The sequence below is a fragment of the Emys orbicularis genome, chromosome 23 (genome assembly GCF_028017835.1).
Source record: "Emys orbicularis isolate rEmyOrb1 chromosome 23, rEmyOrb1.hap1, whole genome shotgun sequence".
In the NCBI taxonomy this organism is placed as follows: Eukaryota; Metazoa; Chordata; order Testudines; family Emydidae; genus Emys; species Emys orbicularis.
The window spans coordinates 6,052,518-6,079,879 of NC_088705.1; the positions used below are offsets into that span (position 1 = coordinate 6,052,518).

The window sequence follows — 27,362 nt, forward strand, 5'->3', positions numbered from 1 at the left end:
GCTTTCCTTCTGGCTGCCTGGCCAGTGCCCTGCAGGTGGGTCTCTTTCCTCCCCTCCATGCCGAGGCGGGTGCCATCTGGAGTTCTCCCTAACTGCTCTGCTGATCTGACAGCACCTTCCACCTGAGAATTTCAAAGCACTTTACAGATTAGTTAAGCCTTGTGGGCAAGTTGTACCATGATCCCCATTTACCAGATGGCGCAGAGAGGTTAAGTGACTCACCCAAGGTCACACACTTTGTCAGGGCCAGGAAGAGAACCCAGGAGTCCTGACTTGGAGTCCCCTTCTTAAATGGCTACGTCCCGTTCCCTGCTCACACAGAGCTGGGGAAAGAACCCAGCGGCCCTGACCCTCAGCTCCTTGGATTTAACTCTTCCGCCACACTCCAGTGAAGGGAGGAAGAAGGAGATGAAGAAATAGGAGAACTTAGCTCTTTCTTCACATGCCTGGAATTCACCCCTGACTCAGGAAAAATCCTGGTTTCTTTCTAGTCCCAGAGCCAGGCAAGTGGCCAATCCTGCAGCAACCAGGGAGCCCTGTCTGCCCCCAGCTCCCGGTATAAGTCAGCCCCTGGGTCTCGGTCCTTTGTCAGGGCAGCCCCATTCTCAGAGCACCCGCCATGCTGGGCTCCTGGGGGCACACGAGCTTTGCTGACTCAGCAGGCTGCGCGAGTGCCTATTTCCCTTTTCCCTCTGAGCTCTCCCGTGCCCAGGAGGCTGGGAAGGTGCAGATGGGCCGGGGTTAAAGACCGGAGTTGTTGGAATCCATCCCTGTTGCTAGTTGTCAGGAGCTGCTGTCACCAGGGGACGGCCTCCGCCTAAGACTTTTGTTTAGTACGTTCAAGTGCGTGTGAGCTTGAGAGCCAGGAACTAATGGCCCTGGGCTGGGGCCAAGTATGTGCAGGCAGGTGCTTTGCAGGCATCCCGCTCCGGCAGCAGCTCCTGCTCCTCTGTTCTTGGGACCCCCACCCCCCATGCACCTCAATTCCCCCCCCCCCCGCAGCCCGTCATGCTATTCCAAACAGGGGCTCCGCACACAGCTCTGCCAACACCCCTCACACCTGACATGCAGCCCCCCCACCCCCCATTGCAAAGCCAGACTGTCTGCTCACGCAGCTCTGGCCTGTACTTCCCTTCCATTATTCACGGCCTGACCCCTTCCAAAGCGCTCTCAATGCATCTCACTCCCAGGCTGCAGCCAGTGCCTCTGGAACTAGGGGTGCTGGCTCGGAGTAGTAATAACAAACCCCAAAGACGTGGTTTCCATCGTCAGCGCCCCTGGCTGCAGCTGCCTCTGCCCTCCCAGGCTCGGGCCCCTAGCAGACAGAGTCACCCACAGGCCAAACGCGGTGACTTTGTTGATGGGGTGCAAGAACCGGAGGCGGGTGGAACCCTCAGAACTAACTTTCACATGCGACGTGAGCAGGATGGGCCCAGGGCTGTGCTGGTGACAAGCTGCAGTGTCAGCTCGCCACCCGAGCTAGACTCGCTGCCCAGGGCTTTCTGAAACCCCAGGTCTGTTTGGATTTTCCCTTTGATCTAACCACGCTCGCAGGTTGGTGCCAGGATCCCGAGCACCGGGCTGGCATTCTGCACCCTCTGCACAAAGCCAGAGCTCCTGTGAGCTCCCCCCCGCCCCCCACAGCCCCCGAGCTCAGGGCTGGAACATAGCTGTCCCCTATTAGATTCGGCAAGAAGTCACCCCATAGTCACCCTGCGGCTCCTCTCTGCTTTCTACTCCCACCCCCGCCCCAGCCCAGCAGCTTCTACCACATACAGGATCTGAAAAAACTTACTGGAAATCCTGTGCATGCAAATTCTGTCCTCTCTGCAGTGCCAGGAATTTACACTGCAGTCCCAAGAGGCAAATGGGCTCAAAGCATGCAGGCCTCCCCGCACTTAATCTGCCAGGCCTTGGAGTCCCTCTTTAAAGTTTCATCATGGGGTGTGGGGGTTGGGGGAGAGAGAAAAGGGGGTGCAGCCAGACAGGGCTGGGGGGGAGATGGTGGTGAAACAGCCGGTGGCGTGGGCTAGCTTCCCGAAACCTTTGACAGTTCTGATGGATAGGTCAGTGCGATATTGATTGCGACTCCCTGGCTCTTTCTCAAAGACACAACCAACAAACCCTTCGCTCTAGAATCCACGAGGGGTTTCCACATTCGGACGAGGGGAACACACCAAGCTCTAAAAGTCGAGGCAAAGACACGGATGTTTGGAGAGAGCCAGCCCTTCTTCAAGCAATGCCAACTCCCGGTTTCACCAGTCCGGGCCCCCAGAGAGGTGCGTCTCCACAGTGATTACACACACACTGACCAGGAAAACACCTGCAAGAGCAGCGCATCTCCATTAGCTTAGTAACCCGGGTAAACAAACATATGATTGATTTCCAGAGAAAAGAACCCTGAGGAGAGAGCTAAGATTGAAAATATACCTTAAATAGATGCTGCCAGGGGAGTTTAAACCCCAGATGTATGTTTGATAAATAAGACTTTGAATAGCCCAGGATCAATACAAATGAACCCAAAATAGAAATGGGCCTGGCTTGGGCGCTCTCACACCCTTTGTGATGTCTGCAACCCAACTATTGCAGTCTGGTGCTAGTGCCTGGAGCCAGCCAGGGGAACTGGATCTGAAACTGAAGTGAAATTGACGAGTTGATTCTTCTTTCAGCCGCTCCGGTAAACAAAGGGTGAGAAGTAGATTAATTTTTTTAAAAAATTTCCCTTTTAGTAATCGCAGTTTTGGTTAACACACGAAAGGAGATTTGGGGCCTGATTTTTAGAGGCGAGATCGGAAGAGGCGAGCGCCTGAAAGCGGAGTGATGGAGTTGGGAAGGTCATTTTAGTCAGATTGTTAGAAGCCATCTTTTTTTTTTTTTTTTAACGTAGTACCAGCTATTTTGTGAGAAGTTTGGAGAAATGAGGCCTTTGTTAACAATCCTCCCTGCCAATGTTTCTCTGGGAAAACCAGGCTGGCCACTCCTGATCTAGATCTCAGGGGGAAAAACAAGAAGAATAAACAAACAAAACCCAATCCTTCAAGCCTTATTTTTACATTATAAAGATAACACCCAACTTGATTAAAAGTCCTTTGCAGGTCACCTTTAACTCTACCTCCATAACCCCTCATCCCTCCTGCAATCTGCTTTCATCAGTTCCACTGGAAACATAAATCTGCCTCCAGTGAGTGCACTGAACGAACAACAGCAGCTTTGAGGGTAGGCTGCTGTAAAATGCCCCCCCCCCCCCCGCCACACACACACACTATATTGGGCACAGGGTCAGTCACTGCCACATAGGAAGAGCATTTCACTGGTGGATCTTGGCATTCCTAGGACACAAGCCTCCAAAGTTCGAGCTAGCTGTACCCCTCATTTTATACCAATGATGAATAGCAACGTACTTTATCTGCCAGAGCGTCCTCGGCCCACACGCCTTACAGCAGGCGAGGAATTCCAGAATTATGTCATAGCTGCAGCATTCATAAAGAGACGACAGCCATCAGGAGTTCCACAATTACATCCTCCTGGGGCAGGGTGGCTAAGTCACAGAGCAGCAGCTGGAGAGAAGAATTAGATTCTTGGGGGAAGATCTGCAGAGACTGAATCAATTCCTGGGGAATAACAACCAGCTGCTAAGAAGAAAGTGTTTCCTTACCGGCACATCGTCATGCCCGGTGGTGTTTGCATGACAATTTCCAGCGTGTCTGTGGGAGATGCGTGTGGGACAGACTAAATGTCCGGATAATAGGGGCTTAGAGCATGACTCCGCTCTGTCCTTTAATTACCCATCCACCCCTCATGCCCCAATTCTTCTTGGCAACTTTAGTCTTTGTATGACTCATGTCATGTTGTAACAGGGGGTCAGGATGAAATCTGCCCCTAGAAAAATCTCTATTTTTTACCTTTTAACCCAAAAGACTCCTTTTCCAGCTCCTGTTCCACAGTGCTACCACCTAGTCAGCTACCACATGGGGAGTAACTGGCTGGGGGGGGGGAAGCACCACTGTGGAACAGGGGCTGGGGGTTACAGAGGATCGCAAATTGAATAGGGGCAGGGCCGGTGCTTCCACTAGGCAACCCTAGGCGGTCGCCTACGGCAGCAGGATTTGGGGGGCGGCATTTTGCCGCCCTCGGCGGAAATTCGGCGGTGGGGGGTCCTTCCGCTCAGGGTCTTTGGCGGAAATTCGGCGGCGGGTCCTTCGCTCGCTCCGGGTCTTCGGCGGAAATTTGGCGGCGGGTCCTTCGCTCGCTCTGGGACCCGCCGCCGAAGTGCCCCAAAGACGCAGAGCGGAAGGACCCCCCGCCGCCGAATGCTCAGAGAAGGAGCGCTGCCGCCTACGGCGGCAAAAACCCTGGCGCCGCTCCTGAATAGGGGTCAACAATGGGATGCAGTTGTGAAAAAGGCTAATATCATTCTGGGGTGTATTAACAGGAGTGGCGTACGTAAGACGTGGAGAGCAATTGTCCCACTCTGCTCAGCCCTGATGAGGCCTCAGCTGGAGTCTTGTATCCCGTTCTGGGGGCCACGCTTTAGGAAACCTGGGTAAACTGGAGAGAGTCCGGAGCAGAGCAACAAAAATGCTAAAAGCTTTAGAAAATCGGACCAACAAGGAAAGGTTAAAAACACTGGGCACATTTAACCTTGAGAAAAGAAGACCGAGGGGAGTCCTGATAAGTCTTTCAAATATGCGAAGGGCTGTTATAAAGAGGACGGTGATCAATTGTTCTCCGTGTCCCCTGAAAGTAGGACAAGAAGTAATTGGCTTTATCTTCAGCAAGGGACTTTTACGTTAAATAGTAGGAAAAAAACCTTTCTAACTCTCAGCTCTGGGACAGGCTTCCAAGGGAGGTTGTGGAATCTCCGTCATTGGAGGATTTTAAGGACAGGTGGGACAAACCCCTGTCAGGGCTGTCTAGGTTTACTTGGTCCTGCCTCAGCGCCTCTTCAGGTCCCTTCCAGATTTCTATGAGTTTATGAATACACGAGGAGACTGGCTGGTTACCCGTGAATTCTCCAGCCTACAGTAACTCTGCACTGGGATGCACCTGCCCAGCTGTTAAATTTAACCTGGCCCATTGGTTCCTCCCCAAGCCTTAGGCAGTGAGACCCAGATCCACCAAGCTCCTTCCTTCCATTAATAGCAATGCAAGTTAGGAGCCGAAATACCTTCCTAGATCTGGGTTTCACCCCTTCTCCTGCCTTTCCTGGATGGGAAGAGATTCATTCTGCTTCGCTCTCCATGTTGCAGCTTTCCCGAGTGTGCAAGCAGCTCGGGCGTGCGGGCAAATCCTTTGTGGGGAGAAGTATTAGGTGGCAAACGAATTATCTAGTCATTTATTTATTGCACGGATTTCCGAAGCACCCAGCACATGCAGCGACGCTCCGTGGGGCCGGGCGCTTGGGCCAGGATCCTCAACCACCCTGATAAATAATTCACTAATCTAAGCCTTTAATTTTCACTCACGCTACTTCGCTTTCAGCAGCGTGGGCCCTGGGGTGCACTTGGGGGAAACTGGCTTTGAAAATAAAACCAGCTTCTTTAACCCCTTGGAGAGGAAGTGCGGCTGGGGCAGGGGAGAGGAGCTAGGCCTGTGGCACATGCTGCTGACCCTCCCCCCCTCATGTCACGTAGGGTAAATTGTTTAATCGCCCTGTGCCTCAGTTTCCCCATCTAAATTGGTGATCGTACCTGCCCCTCAGCGTCAGGGGGCTGTGAGGCTTAGCTCATGCAGATCCAAAGTGCTGGGAGATCTGCAGGTGAATGTTACGTTTAGAGGCTGCCCAGGAAATAAACCAATCAGAAATAAGCCGGGTGTGGCCGAGTGCTGGTCCTGGGGCACGTACACAGGGCCCTGGCCCCACGGCTCAGCCCTTGAACTCTGAGAGTGTCTGAGTTCAGGGCGCACATGACACGGGCCACATGGCTGCAGGAGGCAAGCGGTGGTCGCTAGAAGCAGACACAGCCTAGCTTTAATAGTGGGAGAACTGTAGGGCCGGGCAGGGACGGGGAGGGATTCTCAACAGTAGCCAGGAAGCATCCATCATCTCTCCTTCTCAGCTGGGGGAAAGCGGGGAAGTCTCTGTCCACTGCAATAAAAGACCCACAGCACGGGCGCGGCTGGCCCAGGTCAGCTGATTCAGGCTTGCGGGGTTTGGGTTGGGGGACTAGAAAACTGCAGGGTAGATATTGTGGCTCAGGCTGGAGCCTGGGCTCTGAAACCCAGGGATGGGGGGGTGGGTCTCAGCGCCTAGACTCCAGTCTGAGCCCCAACGTCTCCCCTGCAATGTTTAGCACCATGAGCCCCTGTCAATTGACCCAGGCTCTGAGACTTGGTGCTGAGGCGGTTTTATTGCAGTGTCTTTGTATCTTCTGTTGATTAACAAACACACCCATAGGGATTGCCAGAATGCCCCAGACCGTGGTCCATCTAGGCCAGTTGCCTCTCTCAGAGAGTGGCCTCCACCAGCTGCGGCTGCAGAAGGTGTAAGGAGATCAAGATAATTTGCTGCCCACAGATTGACACTTGAGCACCTGGCCTTTGCTTGGCCGGCCTGCCTGGTGAATCTGCCCACAGCACGCACCAGGATTGGTTTACAACAGAGTCCAGATGATCCAAGATCCCTTTCAAACAAGCTGCGGCCATGTCTCCCTGCTCTGCTGATTCCCTGTTTATTGGGGGTCCCAGTTCTCCAAACGTAGCTGGTGCCCCCAGAGCCTGTGTGGAGCATTCAGACCCCGCGCTCCCTGCCTGGCTTGCCCCAGCTGGCCCTCAGAGATGCTGAAGTTAAACAATCACAGATGGCTGATGTCTGGGACCAGTGGCAGATGATGCATTCCCCAGAGCCCGGTGAGCCATCAGGGAATCAGTTTCCTTCGGCTGCAGGCGACGAGGGGTCTCTCTCTGGGAGTCGGATTAGAACAGGCTGCCCGAAAGGCAAAGTGAAACTTGGCCGAAAGCACCAAGTTATATGTAAGTTACCCCATGGTCCAGTGCCCGTATCTCCTCTGCTGGGCTTCATGCAGAGGTTGGAGTCTATTCCAGCTCCCGGCCGTAGGACACAATCCTTTAGCTCCAGTGGAGAGCCTGATGCTTTTAGCTCCGGAGGTCCCCAGTGTCGGCCAGGATGGACCGCGTGTTTATATGTGTTTCTAAGCCTTGCATGGCTCTGACATGGGTGCTCAGCTGGTTTCAGGGCTCAGGGCAAGTTGAGCCCAGATCTTCTGCACTATCCCAACCCTTTCCAGCCAGCCTCGGTCTCGCTGGGAGGGAGCTGCCGGGATAGGACGGCGTTTGGCTTTCGGGGCAAGGTGGTGGAATTTAGTGGGTTTTGACCGAATTTCACCTTTGGGGGGGGGGGGTGGAGTTTGTTGAACTTCAAAGAGAAGCTCAAGATTGTGGCCAAACCTGAACGGCTGCAGAGCCCCTGCAGGCAGGAGCCAAAGAAACGGAACCCAGGACCTCCCCAGAGCTCTGCTGGACAGGTCACGGTGGGAAGGTGACAACTTAAACCCACAAAGCTGCAAGCAGCCTGCAGCCTCTTTCCTATTGCCGGGACCTTCAATTGGTCGGGTTTTTAACAAGCGTTGCCAATCAGGCCCTCCCCTATTTGGAAACAGATTCTGATCCACTCCAGGTGAAGGCTGCCTGCTGGCATTAGAGAAAAACAGTGCCACAGATATAAAAAACAGGTCTCAGAGGGGGAGCCGGGTTAGTCCCTATCAGCAAAAACAACCAGGAGTCCTTGTGGCACCTTAGAGACTAACAAATGTATTTGGGCATAAGAATATAAAAAAGAATCCGTCGCAATGGCCAGACCAGAGCATCCAGCCCCTTCTCTGACACTGGCCAGCACTTCCCAGGAAGATGCCCTAGACCTTAAAACGCTGGATTATAGACCAAGCTCTTCAGGGGGAGGTTCCTTCCTGACCGCATGGGGTTTGCTTTGCGCCCTGAAGCATGAGGTTGTCTAACCCTGTTCATTCTTTACCTCCCCTCCGGGATCTGGCTGGAGGCCGATCAGCCCCAGAAATGCCTGACCCTTTACTGCGTAACCAGCTCACAGCGGTTTGGCTGTAGGATTGGGGGGGGACCACAGCGCTGGGGTGCGAGATGCCGCCGGAGAACTCCTAGCGCAGGGTGGTGTAGCTGGGCCCGGGTCGGGCAAGCCCCGGACAGGTGGGGGAAGCTGGGAAGCGTCTGAGAGCCCAGCAGGCGGAGTCCCCACCCCCTCCGGCCCAGTAAGTCGTTGGGAAAAGGCCGGGCTGCGGGCAGGGAGGGGCTGGGGGAGGAGAGAAAGGGCCCGGGAGGAGGAGAGGTGACATGTGAGTGTAAGCAAAAGGCAGGTGGAAAATCGAGCGGCATGGAGAGGGGCCGGGGAGCGCCCGGGGCTGGGAGGGCGGCGGCGGCTCGGAGTCCTGCGCGATTCGCTGCGCTTTGACACTAACCAGCCCCCCAGTGCCATGTAAACTGCAACTCTTGGAAACTTCGGCTGCTCTCCAGGCTTCGGCGCAGGAGCCTCGGGACGCGTCCGCCCCCCGCCGCCGAGCCGGGGAGGGGTCTCCCCGCGGCTCGGGGAGGGAAGCTGCGTGTCCCCCTCCAACGACATCGAATGGGCTGAACCTGCGGGGCGTCCCGGGCTCCTTTCCCGGCCTCCTGCGGGGAGCGCGCCGGGCTCGGAGCCGGTCCAACTTGCAGGGGCGCGCGGTCCCCTCGCTGCCCGGGGCAGGAGCGCCAGGAAAGGGCCCCTTTGGGGAGCCAGGGGCCCCTCCCTCCGTCCCAGCCCGGGGCCCGGACTCGCCTGGAGCTCGGGCCATGAGGGGCTGGCCCGTCCCGGGGCCCCCCTCCGTGCCGTGAGCGCGCCATGGCCGGGCTGCAGCCGCCCGGCGAGGGGGATCTCTCCATGCTCTCGCCGCCCCCGGTCCCCGGCGACCCCCGGCGGGTGGAGTTCGTCGCCCTGACCGAGGTGCAGACGGAGAAGAACGAGCCGCCCGCGGGCAGCCCCCGGCGCCTGGGTCTGCTGGGGACCCCGCTGCCAGCGCCGCCCGGCGGGGCAGCCGCCCGCTCCGCCGCGCACAAGCGTTACCGGCGCCTGCAGAACTGTCTGTACAACGTGCTGGAGAGACCCCGCGGCTGGGCGTTCATCTACCACGCCTTCATGTGAGTCCGCCGGGCCCCCGCCCGCCCCCGCCCGGGGGGCGCCCGTCCCCGTCCCCTTCAGCCTGACACCCAGCTACCCGCCTTCATGTGAGTCCGGGGGGCGCCCGTCCCCTCCAGCCTGACACCCAGTTACCTGTCTTCATGTGAGTCTGGGGGGCACCCATCCCTGTCCCCCCCAACCTGACACTCAGCTACCTGCCTGGGATGGGTTCCCATCTGTGGGGCCCCCCAACCTGTCCTTGCCCCCTGGCCCCTGGGTGCCTCCTGGCTGCCATTCCTTGGGGTGCCCCCAGCCTGACACCCATCCACCCGCCTTCATGTGGCCCTGTCTGACCCCTAGGTCCCCAACTGCACCACATCCCTGGGGTGGCAGGGTCCGACATGTGAGTGGGGCCCCAGCCTGATCCTTCAGGAAAACCCCAACCTCAGAGCCCCCCAGCCCTGGCCCCATCTACACACCTTCATCCCAGTACTGGGCCAGGCTGGCTCATCTATAGGGGTCCCATCAGCTAGCCCCCCATCTCCATCCTGACCCCTAATTCCCCAAGGACCAGCCCACCAATCTAATCCCCAGGAGGTCCCTCATCCTCCTTCCCCAGGGGTCATGCATTTGTGTGGCTCCCGCATAACGCCGCGGTCCACACCCCACAACGACCAGGCTCTTGTCTGAGTTCTGGAAAGGGGAGCATCCCCCCCGGTCCCCATCCCAGTCCTCACTGCACCAATCCAGTCTCCATAGTGGTACCAGTCTCCCAATGCTGGTCCCATGGGGCTCCTTTTAGTCCCCAGTCCCAGGTTTCATCTCCACTCCTTTCCACCAGTCCCCCTGTTTCTCCTTGCCCACTTCCTTTCTCTCAGGGCTGATTCCTACCCCGGCTTCTTTCCAGTCCTTCCTCTGCTCCACCTCTCTTCCACCAATGCCATCCTAACCCCGAAGTCCTTTCTTGATCCAATATCCACTAGCTTCTAGTCCTGATCCCCTTCCACCATTTCAGCCCACCTTTCACAATCAGTCTCTTCCTCCAAGATGGCTAGCTCTCTTGTCAATCCCCTTTCCACCTTAATCCCAACCCCCTCTAAAGAGTTCTGAACTGCTAGCAGAACCTGCTGGGGGAGTCCCCAGGGGTCCCCGTTCCTCTGTCTTGTCCCCATGTGAATGTAAAGAATCCACACCTGCTTGCACACAGCTTCCAAACTCTTCCAAAGTTTGCACTAGTTTCCTATGAATTCAGTTCACACCTTTCAAATCCGGGTACATATTGTTAACAGCCTAGGCTATGTTCCACTCCATTGACTAGTGCAGGGGTCGGCAACCTTTCAGAAGTGGTGTGCCGAGTCTTCATTTATTCACTCTAATTTAAGGTTTCGCGTGCCAGTCATACATTTTACTGTTTTTAGAAGGTCTCTTTCTATAAGTCTATAATATATAACTAAACTATTGTTGTATGTAAAGTAAATAAGGTTTTTAAAATGTTTAAGAAGCTTCATATTAAATTAAATGCAGAGCCCCCCGGACCGGTGGCCAGGACCCAGGCAGTGTGAGTGCCACTGAAAATCAGCTTGTGTGCCGTCTTCCGCATGCGTGCCATGGGTTGCCTACTCCTGGACTAGTGTGTTGCGTTTTCTACTAACATCTTATTTTGGGAGGAGGGGGGTTGGGTTACAAACAACTTTTGTGGCTTTAAAAAAAAAATCGCTCCATTGTTTGAACAGATGAGGTGAGAATACCTCCCAGATCACTTCCTCTCAGTTTGTTTCTTTTTCAAATTTGAGATGGTATCTTCTGCTTTGCATGACTTCAAATAAAAAAGGTGTGGGGGGGGGTTTAGTGTTAAACAACAATGTTGACAGTTTAGTACCTTCAAGCCCTGGAATGGACCCAGAACATAAACACAGCTCGCTTTCTGGGTCTGCCTTCCCTAGATATCAATTGGGCCAAAGGTTCTGTTGCTGTCATGAACTATAGCGTAGCTGTGATAATCCAGGAAAGCAAATGGAACCCCTGGGGAAAAAAACCTTTCCCAGCATAAAGAACAGGAGTACTTGTGGCACCTTAGGCATCCGAAGAAGTGGGTTGTAGCCCACGAAAGCTTATGCTCTAATAAATTTGTTAGTCTCTAAGGTGCCACAAGTACTCCTGTTCTTTTTGCGGATACAGACTAACACGGCTGCTACTCTGAAACCTTTCCCAGCATGGTATTGTGGGCAAAGGGATATTGGTTGCTTAGTTTAGCTTGTTTCTGAAGAAACAAAAGATTTGTGTTAATCCCCCTTCGGACTTTGTCCCTAAAGTTTTCATTGACTGTTTGGAATTTTAAAATTTAAAAACCAAAGCAGCTTAAACATAATCATAATAATAATAATAATTAATAAAGACCTAGAAATGGGATGAGTTGCCCTCCATTCTCATTTGGCGAGAAAACAAGAAATACCTTCATTTGTCTGACTATTTCTGTTTATTTTTCTTAAAATTCAAACCAAGGTTCTGTCCTAGAAAGAACTCTTCCTTTCAGAAAGGCAGGAGCAGTGATGCCTTGGTTCTACAGGGATGGGCGCTAGGAAAACATAATAATCATGTAACGGATCTCTGGTGGGTGAGCTACCTGGTATGTACATGAGTCTGTTAATTTCATTAACAAACTCCCATTCTCAGGGATGGCAAAGGGAAGACAGCGTCATTTATCAAACGGTGACTTAGAAGGGAACGGACTTGTGTGTGCGTGCGCTGGGGAGACACGGAATGAAGAGTGATTGCGTTCGAGGACACCAGCTCAGTACTGGCTGTGACATAATTGGTTTTGTATAGAATGCAAGGCATTAATGATCAGTGCGTACCAGTGCAGTGCAGGCATTTCTTGGTTCAGCAGAAAGGGTAATTATTGCAGAACGAAAGGGGGACCAGGAGGCCTCCGAACCTTGCGTCGCTCCAGCGTCAGGTGGTGTTAATTTGGGGGGAATGGGGCTTGGACACAGAAAATTAGCGAGTTGTCTTTCTGCCTAATTAGATAGCTTGTGATTTCTTTGTGCTTAAAACAGTTGCAATGGGGCTCTGGGTAAATAGGAGGTCCATAAATCAAAGAGCAGGTGTTCTGTGTCCCAGAGGCACATTTTTTCCTCTTTTAAGTGGGTTATTTCAGCCAGCGCGCTCTTACCGTATTTCTCTTTAGTTGTACAAAGGCAAAGGAAGAAAAGGCAGTAGGCAAACTCCCTGCCCTGATCCTAGAGTGCTAGCCCCCTTGGCAGAAGTGTTGGGAACCTCTTTGCGTAGGTAGAATGAATTAGGAACCAACCTCTTCCCCATGAAAGGGCCTTTCCATCCTCTCCCTGTGTGGAACGCCATTGGAATTACGCAGATCGGAATCCGGGGCTAGATCTGTAAGGGTGACTCAAACACTAGTCATTGCAACGCCAACTCTACGTGCCTTGCTGCCTGGCGAGGGTCACCCAGTCTCCCTGTTCCATGCCAGGGGAGTGTTAAGTGCCTAAAAAAGGACCCACAAAAGTCAGTGGCTGAGTGGGGACCTGCCTAAGCTAGCCAAGAGGAAATGCCAAGGAGAGGGATAGAGCAGAAGCCAAAGGGAGTTAGGCATCGGGGCTGGAGGGAGGATGCCTCCATCTGTTTGGGATTCGCAGCCATGCTGGGCACCTACACCCTTTCTCCCCAGGGGGAGGGAGGGGTTACAGAAGGAGGAGGAGTTCCCCTTGCCACATTTAGCTCAGCAGTTCGAACACTCGCCCAGGAAGTGGAGAGACCCAGAATCAAATCCACCCCACCCCCAGCCTTGTGTGGAGCAGGGACTTGGCTATCCCACCTTCCAAGTGAGCGCCCCAGCCACTGGGCGTAAGGAGCTCTGGGGCAGGTCTCTCTCCACGGCATAAATAGTCTATATTCCTTGGGCCAGAGAGAGATCTACTGTATATCCTGGTGACTGGATGCTCCACACCACACCACAGCTCCTCCTCCAGCAGCTTGCACCTCCTCCTCCTTGCTCTGTGCAAGGTCCTATCTGCTGGGTGGCCACTGATGGGTGGCCACTGAAAACGCCTCTGGGGTCAGGCCCCACCGGTGAAATATGTCGGGCAATGCCGAGTGGGAGGATGCTGCTGGACTCAGAGTGAGCTGGGTGTCAAGGTTTATGTGGCAGTCCACATGCCCGGCGGCAGAAATGTAGTCACCCCGGGGACTTTACGGGGGGGGGGGGGTGAGTTTGATGTCTAAGGGGTGTAGGTGCCCATGGGGTTAGGCAGCAGCTGGGTGGAGGCTTTGAGGCTCCACATTTTGGGCTTGGGTGCCTGAAGAGGCATTTAGGTTCCTAATTCCCCTTGTGGATCTAGCCCTTGATCTGCAAAGCAAGAGAGCCGAAAAACGCCGCTGAGCGATGAACGTGTGCACAGAAGGGGAAGTGTGGTTAAGCGGTGAGAGCGCATGACTGGGCGGAAGCACGGCTAGATTCTCTTCTAGGTTGGCTTTGTGCAAGTTGCAGGGGAGCTGCATCTCTGTGCCACTGTTTTCCCCAGAAGCACAACCCGGGCGCTACCACCGGGGCCTGGAAGAGAGGGCAGCAGCCTACCTCATTCATCCCTGTAAAGGGTGTGGAACTCTTCTGCTGAATGGGGCGCTACGGGGGCCGATTCTTACACCCCCTGGAAATCTGAGCAAAGTGTGTGAAGTGCAGAGTGCCTCAGACAGAGGATTCCAAGCCGCAGGTTTGCACATGTAAATAAATATCTATTTAGAGCCTTTCTGACGGCAGGTCCCTTCCTGTTTCGTTTTTCGCGATGCAAGGCGTATGTGGATTTCTCCCCCCGCTGTATTCTGTTTTAAAGCTCACAGAGTCTGAATGTCTTAGGAGGGGCCGTAGATTCTCCGTGCTGCAACACGAATGAGCTTCCAAAGCACCCGAAGGTTTGCTGAGGCAGTGTGGGCTAGTGTGTAGTGCAGCGGGGCTGGGGAGACCAGGATTCTAGTCCCAGCTCTAAGACTGACCTCCTGTATGAGCTAGGGTGAACCTGTGCCCCTCTCTCTCCCTTCCCCCCTTTGTCTGCTCTATTTAGATTGTGAGCACTTCGGGGCAGGGACTGTCTCTTGTGCTGTGTGTGTGAGCGGGAGAAGGGCTGGGGGATAATGACTACCTAGATCTGCTCTTAGTGGGGGGGTGTTGCGGCATTACTCTGCCCTTAGGAGAGAGTTGAGTGGGGAGAGGCTAGCCTGCTCCTCTGGTCTCCTCCGATAGCAGCGGGGTCCAATGCAGCCCCTTGGGATGCCCTTGGGGCTGTGTCCAGGTCTATCGCTGGGTTCAGCCACAGGTGGGGCAAGCGGAAGCGCTGGGCTTGTCTCCACTAGTCACTGTTCAAGGCCTACTGAGGCCTCATGGGAAAACCCTGCTGAGCGGTCTCTGGGGAGATCACTCTGCTCCCAGAACAGTGCCAACGTCCCGAGCTGCGGTTGGCTTCATTTTATTTCATTTTTTCCTCCTTCCGCTTCCCTCTTAATTTGCTCCAGGTGTTTTCATGGAGGTGGAATGGGGAGAGCGGAGGGGAAGCTCCCAAAGATGCTCTTTATTCTGTGCCTGGCTCATTTTGGGTCGGGGGGACCCGTAGTTTGGCCTGCAGTGCCATTAACCCGCAGCGTGGTGTCTCATGAGACCCAGCCAGGAGAGTTGAAGCTGCAGGATGCTTCTCCCAGACCAACCAGCATTTGACCTGACCCATCCGCTGGATCTTCAGAAGCAGGAATGTTTCTAGCCAGGGTTTACGCGGTGCTTGAGCAGCGATTTGAACTCCCCTGGGGAAGCTTTTGCTAAATTGGCGTGTGGGTAGCAATTGGACTCTGGTCCCAAAGTGCCTGTCATCTCCCCGGGAGACCCGTCGTGATCGAACGCAATGAGAGAAAGCGCCCCTGGATTTGAATCTGAGAAGAGGGAAAGGAAGTTGCTTGTTGCTGTGAGAATATCTCCAGGAAACGAGGAACTACATCAGACTGGGAATCGGGACACCTGCCTTCTGATCCCGGCTCTACCCGTGACCTTGGGCAAAGTCAGTTCCCTCCCACCTCCTCTGGCCTCAGTTTCCCCATCTTACAGCTGGAAAGCATGGTATTTCCCTATGCTTTTTTTTTAAAGTGCATGGAGCTCTCCGGCTGGAAGAGCCTTGTGGAAGTGCTGAGTGTTATGTACCCACTGATGTGCCTGTGCTAACCACCGGTCCCGCTGCACCTTGCAGTTGGCTGCTTTATCTGCAGGCCCAGAGCACGTTCTTCAATCTGTACCATGTGCTCGATTCCTGTGGGCACAGGAGGAAGCTCAGCAGGCAGCCACCGGTGCATCTGTGCTCTCCCTGCTCCGGCCCGTTTCACAAGACAGCGTTATCCAGGCACGAGGTGTACTGCAGCCTGTATAAGTCACAGCTGGCAGGTACCGCTCTGGGGGCCCAAGTAGTGGGGCTGGGTGTGGGGAATGGAAGACTGGAGTGGAGGGGGGTGAGCGGTTGGAGCCGCATGATTGGGAGAGGACAGGAGGTGTTTGGCGTCTGAGAGTGGGAGACCCCCGCCTCCCACACACACACACCACACCTAAAAATAGCGAAGATCAGCACCAATCAGAAAGGGTAAGGCTGAGTGTCCAGGCTGCTGTATACCTGTCTATGCACATGTATGTGCTAAGCATGTCCGTGCTGTGCGTGCATCCGTGCCTTTTGGCGTGTGGTTGTGTTTAGCTCTCGCTGCCAGAGCCCAAGCCACGCCGGTTTAGTGCCGGGCCGTCAGAAGCAGCCAGGAGGTCACCACCGTGCTGCCCCATCTTGGTTTTGGGGAGCTATAATGCAATGGGAACAGAACGTACGAACTGGGAACAGAATGTATGAGTCAGAGCCTGTTAAGAGGGGAAGAAAGTGGGTCTGTTTTAAGCTAGCCTGGTGAGACGGCAGGATGGATTTGTCACTTAATAACAGGGCATCTGCATTCCCGGGGGAGATCAGACAGGAGCCGGTCTGCCATCTGTAACTCTTCTCGGGACCCTCAAAGTCGTTCGCTGGGGTGGTTTTTTTCTTTGTTTGTTTGTTTGTTGTTGGGTTTTTGTGTGTGTGTGCAAATGTTGGGCTAGAAACAGAGATCCTCCTGCGAGGAATTAATGGTGGCAGCTGGCGCGGAAGGGTTGGTAGTTGTGTATTACACAGGTTTTGCTGTGCTCTGAAAGAAGAAAGGGAAGGAGAATCTTGCTTTCAGAGAGTAATGAGAGTGGTGCACACACACACACACACACACACCCATCCAGGCCCTCCTTCTCCCCCACCCCCTCTAAAAATAACTCCAGTGGAACAAGGCTATCCACTAGCACCCCAGTACAGCGCTGCCAAGCAAGATGCCGTACTAGGGGCGCTACCCACCTGCCCATCCCGATTCCCGTTAGGTCCTTGAGGAAGGGCACGTTTAGACTTCGTCATGGAAGCTGGAGAACGAGCTCCCCGCTAGCCGGATCCTCCTCCTGCCACATCCCACGTGGGGTTCTGGAAGCCTTCAAACGAGACTCCGAGCTGCTGGAAGAGGGACTGCGTTCTCTCTCTGTCTTCGCTCATCTGCGCCACTTCCATGCCTATGCAATAGCTTCTGTTTCCCTGCCAGGCCTTGCTGGGAAGGATTAGTGCCAGGGGACTCCTGTCGAATGAGCTCGCAAAGGGGGGGTGGGGGGGGCAGAGTGTAGCGATCCACAATGAAACTCTCCAGGACACCGAGTTCAGGGTTTGCCCTGGACCTGTGCGTACAGGCAGCAAGGTCCCCACCATAGCTGCCCCAGCAACGGCTAATGGTCTGTGGCTGTGTCAGTCGCAGGTAGGACCCCTGTTTGTGACCTTTACCGTGAGATGTGTTGTTGCGTCACAAACTTGGCCTGGAGACCGTGATGTGGAGTCAGGGAAAGGATTACACGCCCTGCCTTGGAAACTAGTTCTGTGCTGCTACCAGGTTTTTTTTTCTTGTTGGCCGTCTTGTCTTCTAGATTGCAAGTTCTTCGGGGCAGGGACCGACTACCCTAGGTGTGTACAGCTCCTAGCCCCGACCCTGACTGCGACCAGAGTACAAAGAACTAATAACTAGCAAACCTGGCAAGATACCACTTTTCTTCTCAAAGGGGGCTGGGGGAGGCAGTGGGACTGATGTCGAAGGCAGGGGATGCTCTTGTAGCATGGGGCAAATCATGTCTCCAAAGCCCTGAATAATTGTGAATCCCGTTGATTAAGGTAGTGCCTCTGGCCAGCCAGGAGCGGGGCACCCTGTGCTAGGTGCTGCACGTGCACAGAACAGTAGGCAGTCTCTGCCCTGAATAGCTTGCAGTCTGAATCTGTACAATCCCGTCCCTCTTCACATATTGTTAGAGCTGGCCAGAAATCTGTGTGCATGGTGAGGGGAGCGTAGTGTGTCTCTTTCTGCCCCTTTCTTCACCCCCCAACATTAACTCCGGTCTCCGGTCTCTCTTTTGGTGGACTTCTTTCTATAAATACCAGCGCCGCTTGGCGATCGATACAGGAAGTTGACACGGCTTCACCCCAATGCTGCAGCTCTCCACGCTTTGGAGAGCTCTCTTGGGACGGTGGTTCTGAGTGCTCTCGCAGATCTGCCTAATCTCCGTGGCCCTCAAAGGGGAAACCTTAGACTGGAACTTAGAGAAACCCTAAAAGTTGTTCCGTGTCCCCCAGATATTTAAAATCCTGCAGGCCGAGAGCTGTGGGCTAAATCGGATCTCCACTCTCTGCTTAGGGGCTGTGCTCAGATTGCACACACAGGTCTGGAGGTGCCCTGGACAGGTGCATAGGTGCTGGGAGGTCTGGTTGCTCTCCCCATCTGCCCCAGCGTTGCGACGTGGTGCACAGCTGTATCTAGGATCACAACAGCTTGATAGGGTTTGCTGATGGGCTGGGATCTTAAGCATCAGAGCCTTCATTTTTGTGTGGATTTGGACGTGTTTTATGTTCAGGATGTTGAAGCCAGTAACTTAAAGGGTGCGATCAATTTAAGCTCTGTCTACCATGGTAGTGACCCTATAAAATCTCCAGGAAGTTACTGTAGCGAGCACCCAGTGTAGACATGCGTTTTGCTACCAGCATTTCCTTGACTGTGCAGGCTGCTCCTGTCCTGCTTTTTTTAATTGCATCGTCAAGATGGGGGAGTTAACGTTTCACGTCGAAAGGGCAGCGCTGAGGCAAAGAAAGTGACTTGCTCAGGCTCAGTGGGAGAGCTGAGGACAGACGCTCGGCTTGTGACATAGACCTGGGCGCTGTCATCTTGGAGGACTGTGGAAATAGGGTATTAAATGGAACTATACACTGTGGAATGAAATGCTCCCTCTGTTAAAACCGGTTTAAGATCCCAAATCCAGGTCTCAAATATGAGTCTCTTTCCATTGGTAAACTGAGGATCTGGGCCATAGTCTCTGTAAATCGGGACAAAATTCCTTCTCTTGTCTGTATCTTGTTAGATGTATGTACAGTGCCTAGCACAGTGGGGCCCCAAACTTGGTTGAGGCTGTTTATATGTACTGAGGTTGCACCTAAGAGCTCCAGTATGGACTAGGGCCCCGCTGTGCTAGGCGCTGTACAACCACAGAACAAAAAGAGCCCCAAAGAGCTTACGATCTGAACGCTCCATTGCAGCTCTTAGTTGCTACTATAATTGAAATAAGAACCGGACTCTAACACACACACACACACACACACACACACACACACACACACACACACACACACACACACACACACACACACTCTGCTGCTCTGAAAGAACCGGGTTCCTACTAGCTTATAATAATGGTTATGAAACTGCCGGGCACGGAAAACTTGGCTCAGCAGAATTTGCTTTCCTAGAGGAGCGTTTCATTAGAAGAGCAATTTGACCAGGAGCAAATTACAGAAGATTGAACCAATAACAATAACAAACCCCTTACATTGATAATTCTCCCCCCACCCCCATGCTCAGCTGCAGTCCGTGGACCGGTTCGCTTTGCTTCCCTTGTTAGTGTTGATTTGATGCATTTTACCTCCAGCCCTTCTTGTTAAAATCTCACCTGTGTGTCTGGAGTTCAGGACGCGATCAGAGGGAGAAGGCAAATGGGAACCTACTAGGGATTGTTTGTGCATCTCTTACGCTGCTTAACGAAAGCCTGGCACCCCAGAGAGCTGTTGCATTTGTGGGGCCCCGTCCTGTCTCCTTGCATGTGTATCTAGGAAGGGTTTTGAAAGTAATTCAGCTTCAACAAAGAAGATCAAGAATATGCAATAGAGCATTTCTCTCTCTCCCTTAGCTGGAGACGCTGGGCAAGTCCAGTCTGGTGGTAGCCTCCAAGTCATGAGTCCAGAGTTCTAATCCTGATTCTGACACTGCCTTCCTGTGTGGCCCTTGGGAATCTCACATAGCAGCTCTGTGCCTCAGTTTCCCCATCTATATTATGGGGGTAATATTGACCTGAAGGGGAATTAGCTGGATACGCCCTTGCTGGTGCAGGGCAGTTTTCACACATGCCCCCAGCCCGGTGGGGGATTCGCCCCTGGGTCTGGGGGAAGGCAGGGGTGGCTTACCCTGGAGCTTGACTCTGCAGCCACGGCTTCACAAGATGAGGCCACCTGGGAGATGCTCTGAATCAGAGGCTTTGGCCATATACATCCTCACTGATCAGCCCCATCCAGCCCCATCCACTGTGCAGCTGCTAAGGTTGCAAACACCTTGTCCTACTATTGCCCCAATCCCCAGGTGGACTTTCCATCCCTGGGGGGGCTCCACTTCTGTGTCCCCCATGGCAGAAGCTGCCAGGACCGGGGGATAAATCAAGGCCTGTGTCTGCCCAGCGCTTTGAAGATGAAGCCAGCTAGCAACGAGCGAAAGGTTTTTCTTAACTGTGCTGATTTGAACTTTTGCCTCTGCAACTCCTTGCACTGAAACGAAGAACCATTTCCCCTGTTGGCTGCAATTTCAGCCTGGCTGGGCATTGCCCAGAGCCAGCCCTAAACACCCTCCCATGTCGGTGGGAGAGTTGTCTGTGCATGGGCCATGCCGCTGGGCCTGAGCTGCTGATTCTCTCGGGGCCTGGTCTAGCCGGGACGTTACTGCCTGGCAAGCACGGGTGTGAATCTACAGGGCTAGCCGGCTTCACGGTGACAATCTTGTGTCTCTTGCAGGTACAGTATGTCCCTTTTTGGACCCTGGAACTGCTCAGGCAGCCTAGGTGAACATGGGGGATGAAACCAGGCACCGATGTTAAGTGTTTCTGATCCCTCCTAGCAAACGCTGTAACACGCTGGCTGGGAACCAGGCTGCTGACAGCTGATATTTTCTGGTGGTTCTTTTTATTATTATTCCCTTGCATCCTATTACTACAGAGACTTGCGCAGAGCAGCAGCCGATTTCCTCTGCCCCAGCGGCTCACTTTCTCATGCAAGCCAGGCAGCAGGGGCTGAATTTGACCCTTAGCTGGGTGGGATGTGGATGGGGAACCTTGCCTCAGAGGCACCTTGAGTGAGATGCCAGCTGGGCAGTACGCAGGCAGTACGCAGGCAGCACGAGCAATAGGCCGGGCGAGGCTGCTGCTGAAACGGGCAAAACGTGGCAAACAGCCAGTCAAGCCCTTTCGGAAACAGAGCGTTATCAAAGTGACCAAGCCAGTGTGTCCGTCGTAACGTACGGCAGCCCTGTGTCCATCGCCACGAGGTAGCTCAGAGGAGGGACAGCCTTGGGGTTAACACACTGGCCTGGGACTCAGGAGATCAGGGTTCTGCTATGGGCTCTCTGTGGGAGTCACTTAATCTCTCTGTGTCTCTATTTCCCCAGCTGGGAAATGGGGATAAAAGTACTTGTCTATTTAGATTGCAAGCTCTCGGCGGCAGGGCCCGTCTCTCGCTGCATCTGCATCGCATAGCACTGTGCGGCCCCTCGCACAGCTGGACCAGTAAGGGTTTGTCTACACTTCCCACTGAGCCCAGGTCTACGGGACCTGGACTTGGTGGTTCCAGGCCTGTACTTGAGCATCCACATTGCATGGCGAATCTGGATTTACAGTTGCTGGACTCTGGTCTTGCAGCCCTGCTAATGTGTCCACACCACACAGTCCTTCTCACTCGGGTCTTTGGCTTGACCTGGGGCCACTCTGCAAAATGACCGGGCTTGGACCCTCGTCAGAGCAGGACCCAGGCTCCGATCCCGCCTCCCTCCCCAGCAGGAGCCTAAGACCTGGGTCTGAGTGCTGGCTGACCCGAGTCACACTGATTTGGGTGTGGTTGGAAGAGGGTTGGGCTCAGCGTGAGTCCGAGCCTGGGCTTAGCGTGCAATGGAGACGTACCCACAGATGCTACCGTAACACTAATGAGAAGTCAGGCACTGCTGTTTTTTAATGATGCCGTCTGTGTGTTAGTCCCCCTATGGCTCCGCTAAATTGGCGCGGGACGTTGGCAAACAGATGGACTCTCCCTTCGCTCGCTGCTGCCGTTCCGTACTGAAGAAGCTCTCTTAAGCGAGTGAGTGGGGGATTAAACATGCATAAGCTCCGGCCACCACTTAATGCACAGGCACAGCGGCTCCACTGAACCAGGCCAATGCTTTTCCCGGGTAGCAATAGTGGAGTGTATTTAATGGGACCGGCACACGCCCATTCAGCGTCTTTATTCCCCCGTTTTTAAATCTGATTTTGGGGGGGAGGTGTGGGGAACGGAAGAGGGAGAAAGCAGAGGTTTTGCCAGCCACATTCCACCTGATTTAGCTCACTAACACTCATGGACAAACTAACTCTTGGGGCACTGTCTTTTATACGGTGCCTGGCCAATAGCACCTTCAGCCCCAATGCTCTCAAAGCACAGCACGTACGCAACAAATTAATCTCTGTAGTATCGGAGCGCTGGCTCCCGCCTGTTAATGTGCTAGCCTCATTGCACTCCTGTGCAGCAGGGCTATTATCCCTAGACAGAAGGGAAACTGAGGCGTAGAGCGACTATGTGACTTGCCCAAGGTCATGCAGGAAGTCTGTGGCAGAGGAGGGACATGAACCCAAGTCCTAGAGTAGCGACCTAACTGTTAGGCTGTCTTCCTCTTCATTAAGTCTCACTACCCCCTGTGAACATTGTCCCTAAGAAGCAGAGGAGCAGAGAGCTTAAGGCCCCCTGGTTTGGAGTTACTCAGTGATTGGGTGCCCTCCCCCCACCCTAAGGCCTGATTTCCAGAGGTCATCGCGGGTTGCTCAGCGCCTGTGAAAGTGAGACCCTACAGTTGCGGACCTAAGACCCCCCCAAACCAGTGGCCACTCTTGCAGATCCTGGTCCGACGATTTGGCTAGCTCAGACGAGATGTTCGTGGCCTCCCGTGGGCCGGAGCCCAGGCCTCCTGACTCCGCAAGAGCAGACCTTGAGGTTTTAAAAATCGCAGTGAGGCACTCATCTCCTCCCACAGGAAGTGCATGCGCTCTGTCCCGGGGGCCTTGCTCTATAATGAATGGGCCGAGGGGAGCGAGAGCATCAAGAGTAAACGTGTGCCATGAAATATTTAGAGCGTCCTTCCTCGGATTGAGTTTCAGCAGTCCCTCTCCGCGCATTACCGTCAGGGTGCGTGGGCTGAGATGATGGATGGACTCTGCGGATTGGTGCTCTGCCACTGATGGGTATGGACGGGGAGAAGGATGGGGCGTGGACTGGACGGCCTAGGGGAAGCCAGGAGTCTCCCCAGGAGATGATTTGTGTCAACAGGGACTCTGGTGGTGAGCAGGGGTTCCCATCTGATGGCAGGGCGTGGCCAATACGCCCTCTCTAGTGTCAGAGGCTGCGCACACAGCCGCTATCCCAGAGCCCAGCACAGGCACTGCACTCGCCTAAGTAGCCCCTGTGCTGCCTGCCCCGGCCCCACACCTTGGGTGGTCCCTCATAGCCGTGCCGGGAGGATGTGAAATGCCGCTAGGTCAGAACGCTGCACTTGGTACATGCACGAGAGGTGCCGGGCAGGGCCTCTAGCTTCTTGCTCTGTAAAGAGAGGGGAGGTTGTTCCTGCTCACCAACTCCTGGGACTTAGGACTGCTGAGCTCTGCCACTGATTCGCTCCAAAACCTTGATCAAGTCACTTAATCTTCCCGTGTTGTGGCATCCTCATCTGTAAAAATGCGAGGCTACTGAGCTGATCAGGAGGCAGCTGGAGGGTTTGCCTGATGTTTGTAAAGTACTCTGCTATCCTTGGGAGGGAAAGCCGCTGTGTGCAGTCACGTTCTCTAGCGCGGGGAGGCAGACGGAGTTGTAGAGGGGGCTCTTTGGAGAGGCAGTGGGTGAGCCGCCTGGCTGCCGGTTTGGCGTTTCATAGGCCGAAGGGATGTTACTGGTTATTTACGGCCGTGCCTGCTGGGCTGGCAGCCCCTAACCCTGGATCATTCTGCGGCTTCTTCCCACCTCTCCCTGGCTCCTGCAGTTTTGTAAGAAGAACCTGGGAAGTGGCAGCTTGAGGCTGGCACCTGCGTCTCTTGCATCATCTGGCAGAGACCACGTGGGACTGTTTCCATCCTCTGGAGCTCAAGCGTGTCTCTCTGTAACGGGCCACCTGGCATCCACCGGCCCAGGAGTGTGGGCATTGGGTCCTCTCCAGAGCCGCTCATTCCTGCAAGAGAAGGGGGTCTTTTAAAAAGCACTCTCAAATGGCCTGACCCCACACTACTTGCCCAGACACAATTCCCACTGACTTAACTGCCTCCGTCATTGGCTGGGCAGTTTTCCCAGGGCAAGGATAGGCCCAAAGTGTATTTAAAAGGAGTACTCAGCCAAGCGTGGTTTCCATGTGCCGGGGGTGGGTCCGTGACAGAGCACTGGGTGTTTGGAGAATGTAAAGAAACTCTTGCCTGATAGCAGACGCGTCCCAGAGAATCCAAGCAGCTGGAGACGGTGTTTTGAAGAGGTTTTTAAGACTAGGTTGGACAAGTCCCTGCCTTAGTGTGGGAGGGGCTGGACTAGATGACCTCTCGCGGTCCCTTCCCGCCCTACACTTCTGTGATTCAGTGAGGGTCACTTACAGGGCAGCTCAGCTCCCAGGCGGTGGATTTGTCTTGCGGTGTGAGTGGCAGAGACCCGTCCCCGAGCCATCCCCCACACCCCATGGGGTGGCCCCCTCCATACGGCGGGTAGGAACCGTGGCAGTTTCACTTCAAAGGGGCTTGTGCTGACCCTCGTCTTTGTGTGTTTCACTCACGTTTTAAAAAAATAGGTTTTGTTTGTTTCATTTGGAGTCTGAATGAACCAAAGGTCAAAACTTAGCCCCCAGCCTCCTTTGTTTAAAAAACCCAGTTTCCACCCAAACCCACAGATCAGGGCACCTGTCTCTGTCCAAACTCGGCCGTGGTTTGCACACCCCTCACTAAACTGGCCCCAGATTTCAGCTTGATTATAATCACCCCGCCAAATTGGGTGATTCTCCTGTATCCCTCTCTAGCATTTCGATTCTCTCTGGTGGTGGTCGTTACGAGAACAGATTGACAGCTTCCCAATCCAAGCCTCCCTGAGCCAGGCTGCTGTCCTGTGACACTCTGTCCTGGTAGGTCAGTGGCCTTGAGAAAGGGATGGGGTGACGGGGACTCTACCACGAGGTAGGGAGTGGTGGGGATGCTGGTGGAAGGGAGAGAGCTTTCCAGCTCTGCTTTCCAGTCCCAGGGGGCTGGTGGGAGAGACGGATGCAGAGCGGGGAGGCGATTTGGGATCGGATGGTTGTCATTGGGAGTGTCTCTGAAAGCCTCTCATGCCCAATACCCGTCTTTCTCGCTCACAGGAACTCTGCCAGGAAAGGTTCCCATTACAGCTGGCTGGTGTCCCGTCAATCCCCTGCCTAGCAAATGGCCGGGATGCTTTGGGTGCAATATTCCCTCTCTCAGGCATCCGGTCTCACAGGAGCCTTTTTCCGTTGCTTTGTTCCCTAGCCGTTGGCCCCATATCTCAGCTCTTCTCTCCAAGTGTCTGTGGCCAGGAGCAGCAGCCTCTCTGCCTGGGTAGAAATATCCTACAAGTACCTTGGTTTTGCATTTCTCTGGAGCCTTGTGCCCAAGCAGCTCAAATCTGCCCTTTGAGATGCTCTGGGGATCGGTTACAGTTTCTCAGAGTGTCTGCACAGTGAGAAACCCTCTGAGTCTCAGAGCCCAGGCCAGCTGACTTGGCCTCACGCTACAGGGCTAAAAACAGCCTTGGAGATGTTCCGGATCGGACTGGAGCCTGGGCTCTGAGCCCCTCCCCGCTGCTCCGGGTTTCAGAGCTCGATCAGAACACTTACACAGCTGTTTTTAGCCCCGGAGCATCAGCCTGAGTCAGTTGACCTGGGCTCCGAGCCTTGCTGCCCTGGTTGGTTTTTGCTGTGTCGACGTACCTTCAGTAACCTTCTCTAATTTACTTCCTTCTCTGTGCCTCACTCACCCCATCTGTGAAATAGAGAGAAGTGTACTGACCCGCATTTGAGCGTCGGAGCTGCAGCCACCTCTAGGGTGGAAGTTGACAGCAGTTTAACAGCCACAAAACACTACCCAACAATTCCGGCCTGGAAGTGAAGAGGAACAACTTATCCATTTGACAGTGCAGGAGGATTTTAGAAAGGCAGAATATAATGATCTGCTTGGAGTTTGGCCCCCCCCCCCACCCCTCCTTAGGATCTTGGAGTGAAAAATATTATGGGGAAGGAACAACAACAAAAAAAGGCCAATACTGCAGTTTCCCAGGCCTGACGCATCGCCACCAATGCGTAAAATTAAGTGACTAAGCCACAAAGTGAAACTGTGGATTGATTTCCCCCCCCCCCCCCCGCCGCCTTCTGCTGCTAGATTCCACTCTCCACACCCAGCCTTTGCTAAGCTCCAGTGCAGTCAGCTACCTCTCGCCTGAAACCCCCCAGGGCTCAGCTCACCCCCCCCCCCCCCTGTGTGCAACAGGTGCCCTGACTGGCATTGCTCTTGCAGGACAAAGAGAACACTGCAGTTTACAACAGCGGGGGGGGGGGGGGGGGATCTCCCATTTGATTCCCCCCTACCGTTCCCAGCAGAGGCTTGGCGCTTAGGCACACTTAGAGTTATATTTTAGTGCTAAGCCGAGATCCCCTGGGACTGAGTGCAAGGAAAATGGCTGAGTCAGCACAAGGAATCTGCTTTCTCTCGCTTCCTGTTCTTCTGTAATTGGGTCCCTCTGTGCTGAGGCCTGGATTGTTCAGAAGGTGGCTGGACCCCGAGGGCAGCCTTTTGCGTCTAGGTCACCAGTTCAAATCCAGCCCAGGTTGGCAGTGAGACCGCTGGCTCTCAGACCCGCCAGATCGTAGCCTTCCATGCCAGAACCATTCCGAGGTACACCCTTTCCCTGCACCTCAGACGCTTCGTTAGCCAATTAACCCAACTGCCCTTCTGAAAGGCTCCCGGCATCTCCCTCAGCCTTGTTCTCCGTTCTCACGCTCGCCAACCTTTCAGAAACTGCGGCCTCCCAGCCTTTGAATGCAGCTGCCTCGCGGATCGTTTTACTCCCGAATCCTCCATCCCGATGGTGCCGGCGTTTTGGCAGCGTTCTTGTGCCCATTCCCTAGGACAAAGGGAACGTTAGGTCTCTCTGCTCCGTCCTTTCCCCGTGCGCAGGCTTGGGGTGGGGGGAGATTTAACAGGGGGCGGCGCGGGGGCAGGTTAGGGTTTGAGACACAGCAGCAGAGCTGCGTGGGGACAGAGGATGTTGCGGCTTCGAATGAAGGTGTGTTAGCAGGACTGGAACAGCAGCAGGTCAAGATTGATGTGTGTGGGTAGAATTTTGGGTATGTAGTTTGCCAAGCGTGTTCCTGCTCTGTGGCATATTCCCCCCAATTAAGAGGAAAGGGCAGTGGGAAATGGCCACACTACCGGCTCCTTTCTGCCCCACCAAACCCTGCTTCTAAGTGGCTGTCCTCTCAGACCGGTCTGTCACTGGTTCTCCCGGGCCCAGCCTCACCTGGGTAACTTCGTTTGCAAGAGCCCTCTGCAATGTTACTTTTCCCCAGGGATCACTTTGTCCACTGGGCACAGGCCAGGGAAGGCGAGATGTCGCTTTATCCCGGAGCAGGCCAGAATCCCAGAGGCGCCAAGATAGCGTAAGGTTACATATTGCCCTCCCCGGCCAGTGCCTTTTCTGCTGTCCTGCCTGAGAGAAGTAGCAAGGTCTGCTCCTCTGTCTACAGGACACAGCCCGAGCTCCTCCCCACTGGAGCCCTCAGGGAATCT

At 54.3% G+C, this 27,362-nt stretch overlaps 1 protein-coding gene across 1 annotated transcript in view; it reads left to right on the forward strand.

Moving 5' to 3' along the window:
- The first annotated feature begins 8,863 nt into the window (after nt 1-8,863).
- Nucleotides 8,864-27,362, forward strand: part of KCNQ4 (potassium voltage-gated channel subfamily Q member 4) — a 72,578-nt gene continuing 54,079 nt past the window's right edge. The window contains exon 1 of the mRNA XM_065421617.1: nt 8,864-9,159. Within this exon, the coding sequence (XP_065277689.1) occupies nt 8,864-9,159 (296 nt within the window). The remainder of the gene's footprint in view (nt 9,160-27,362) is intronic.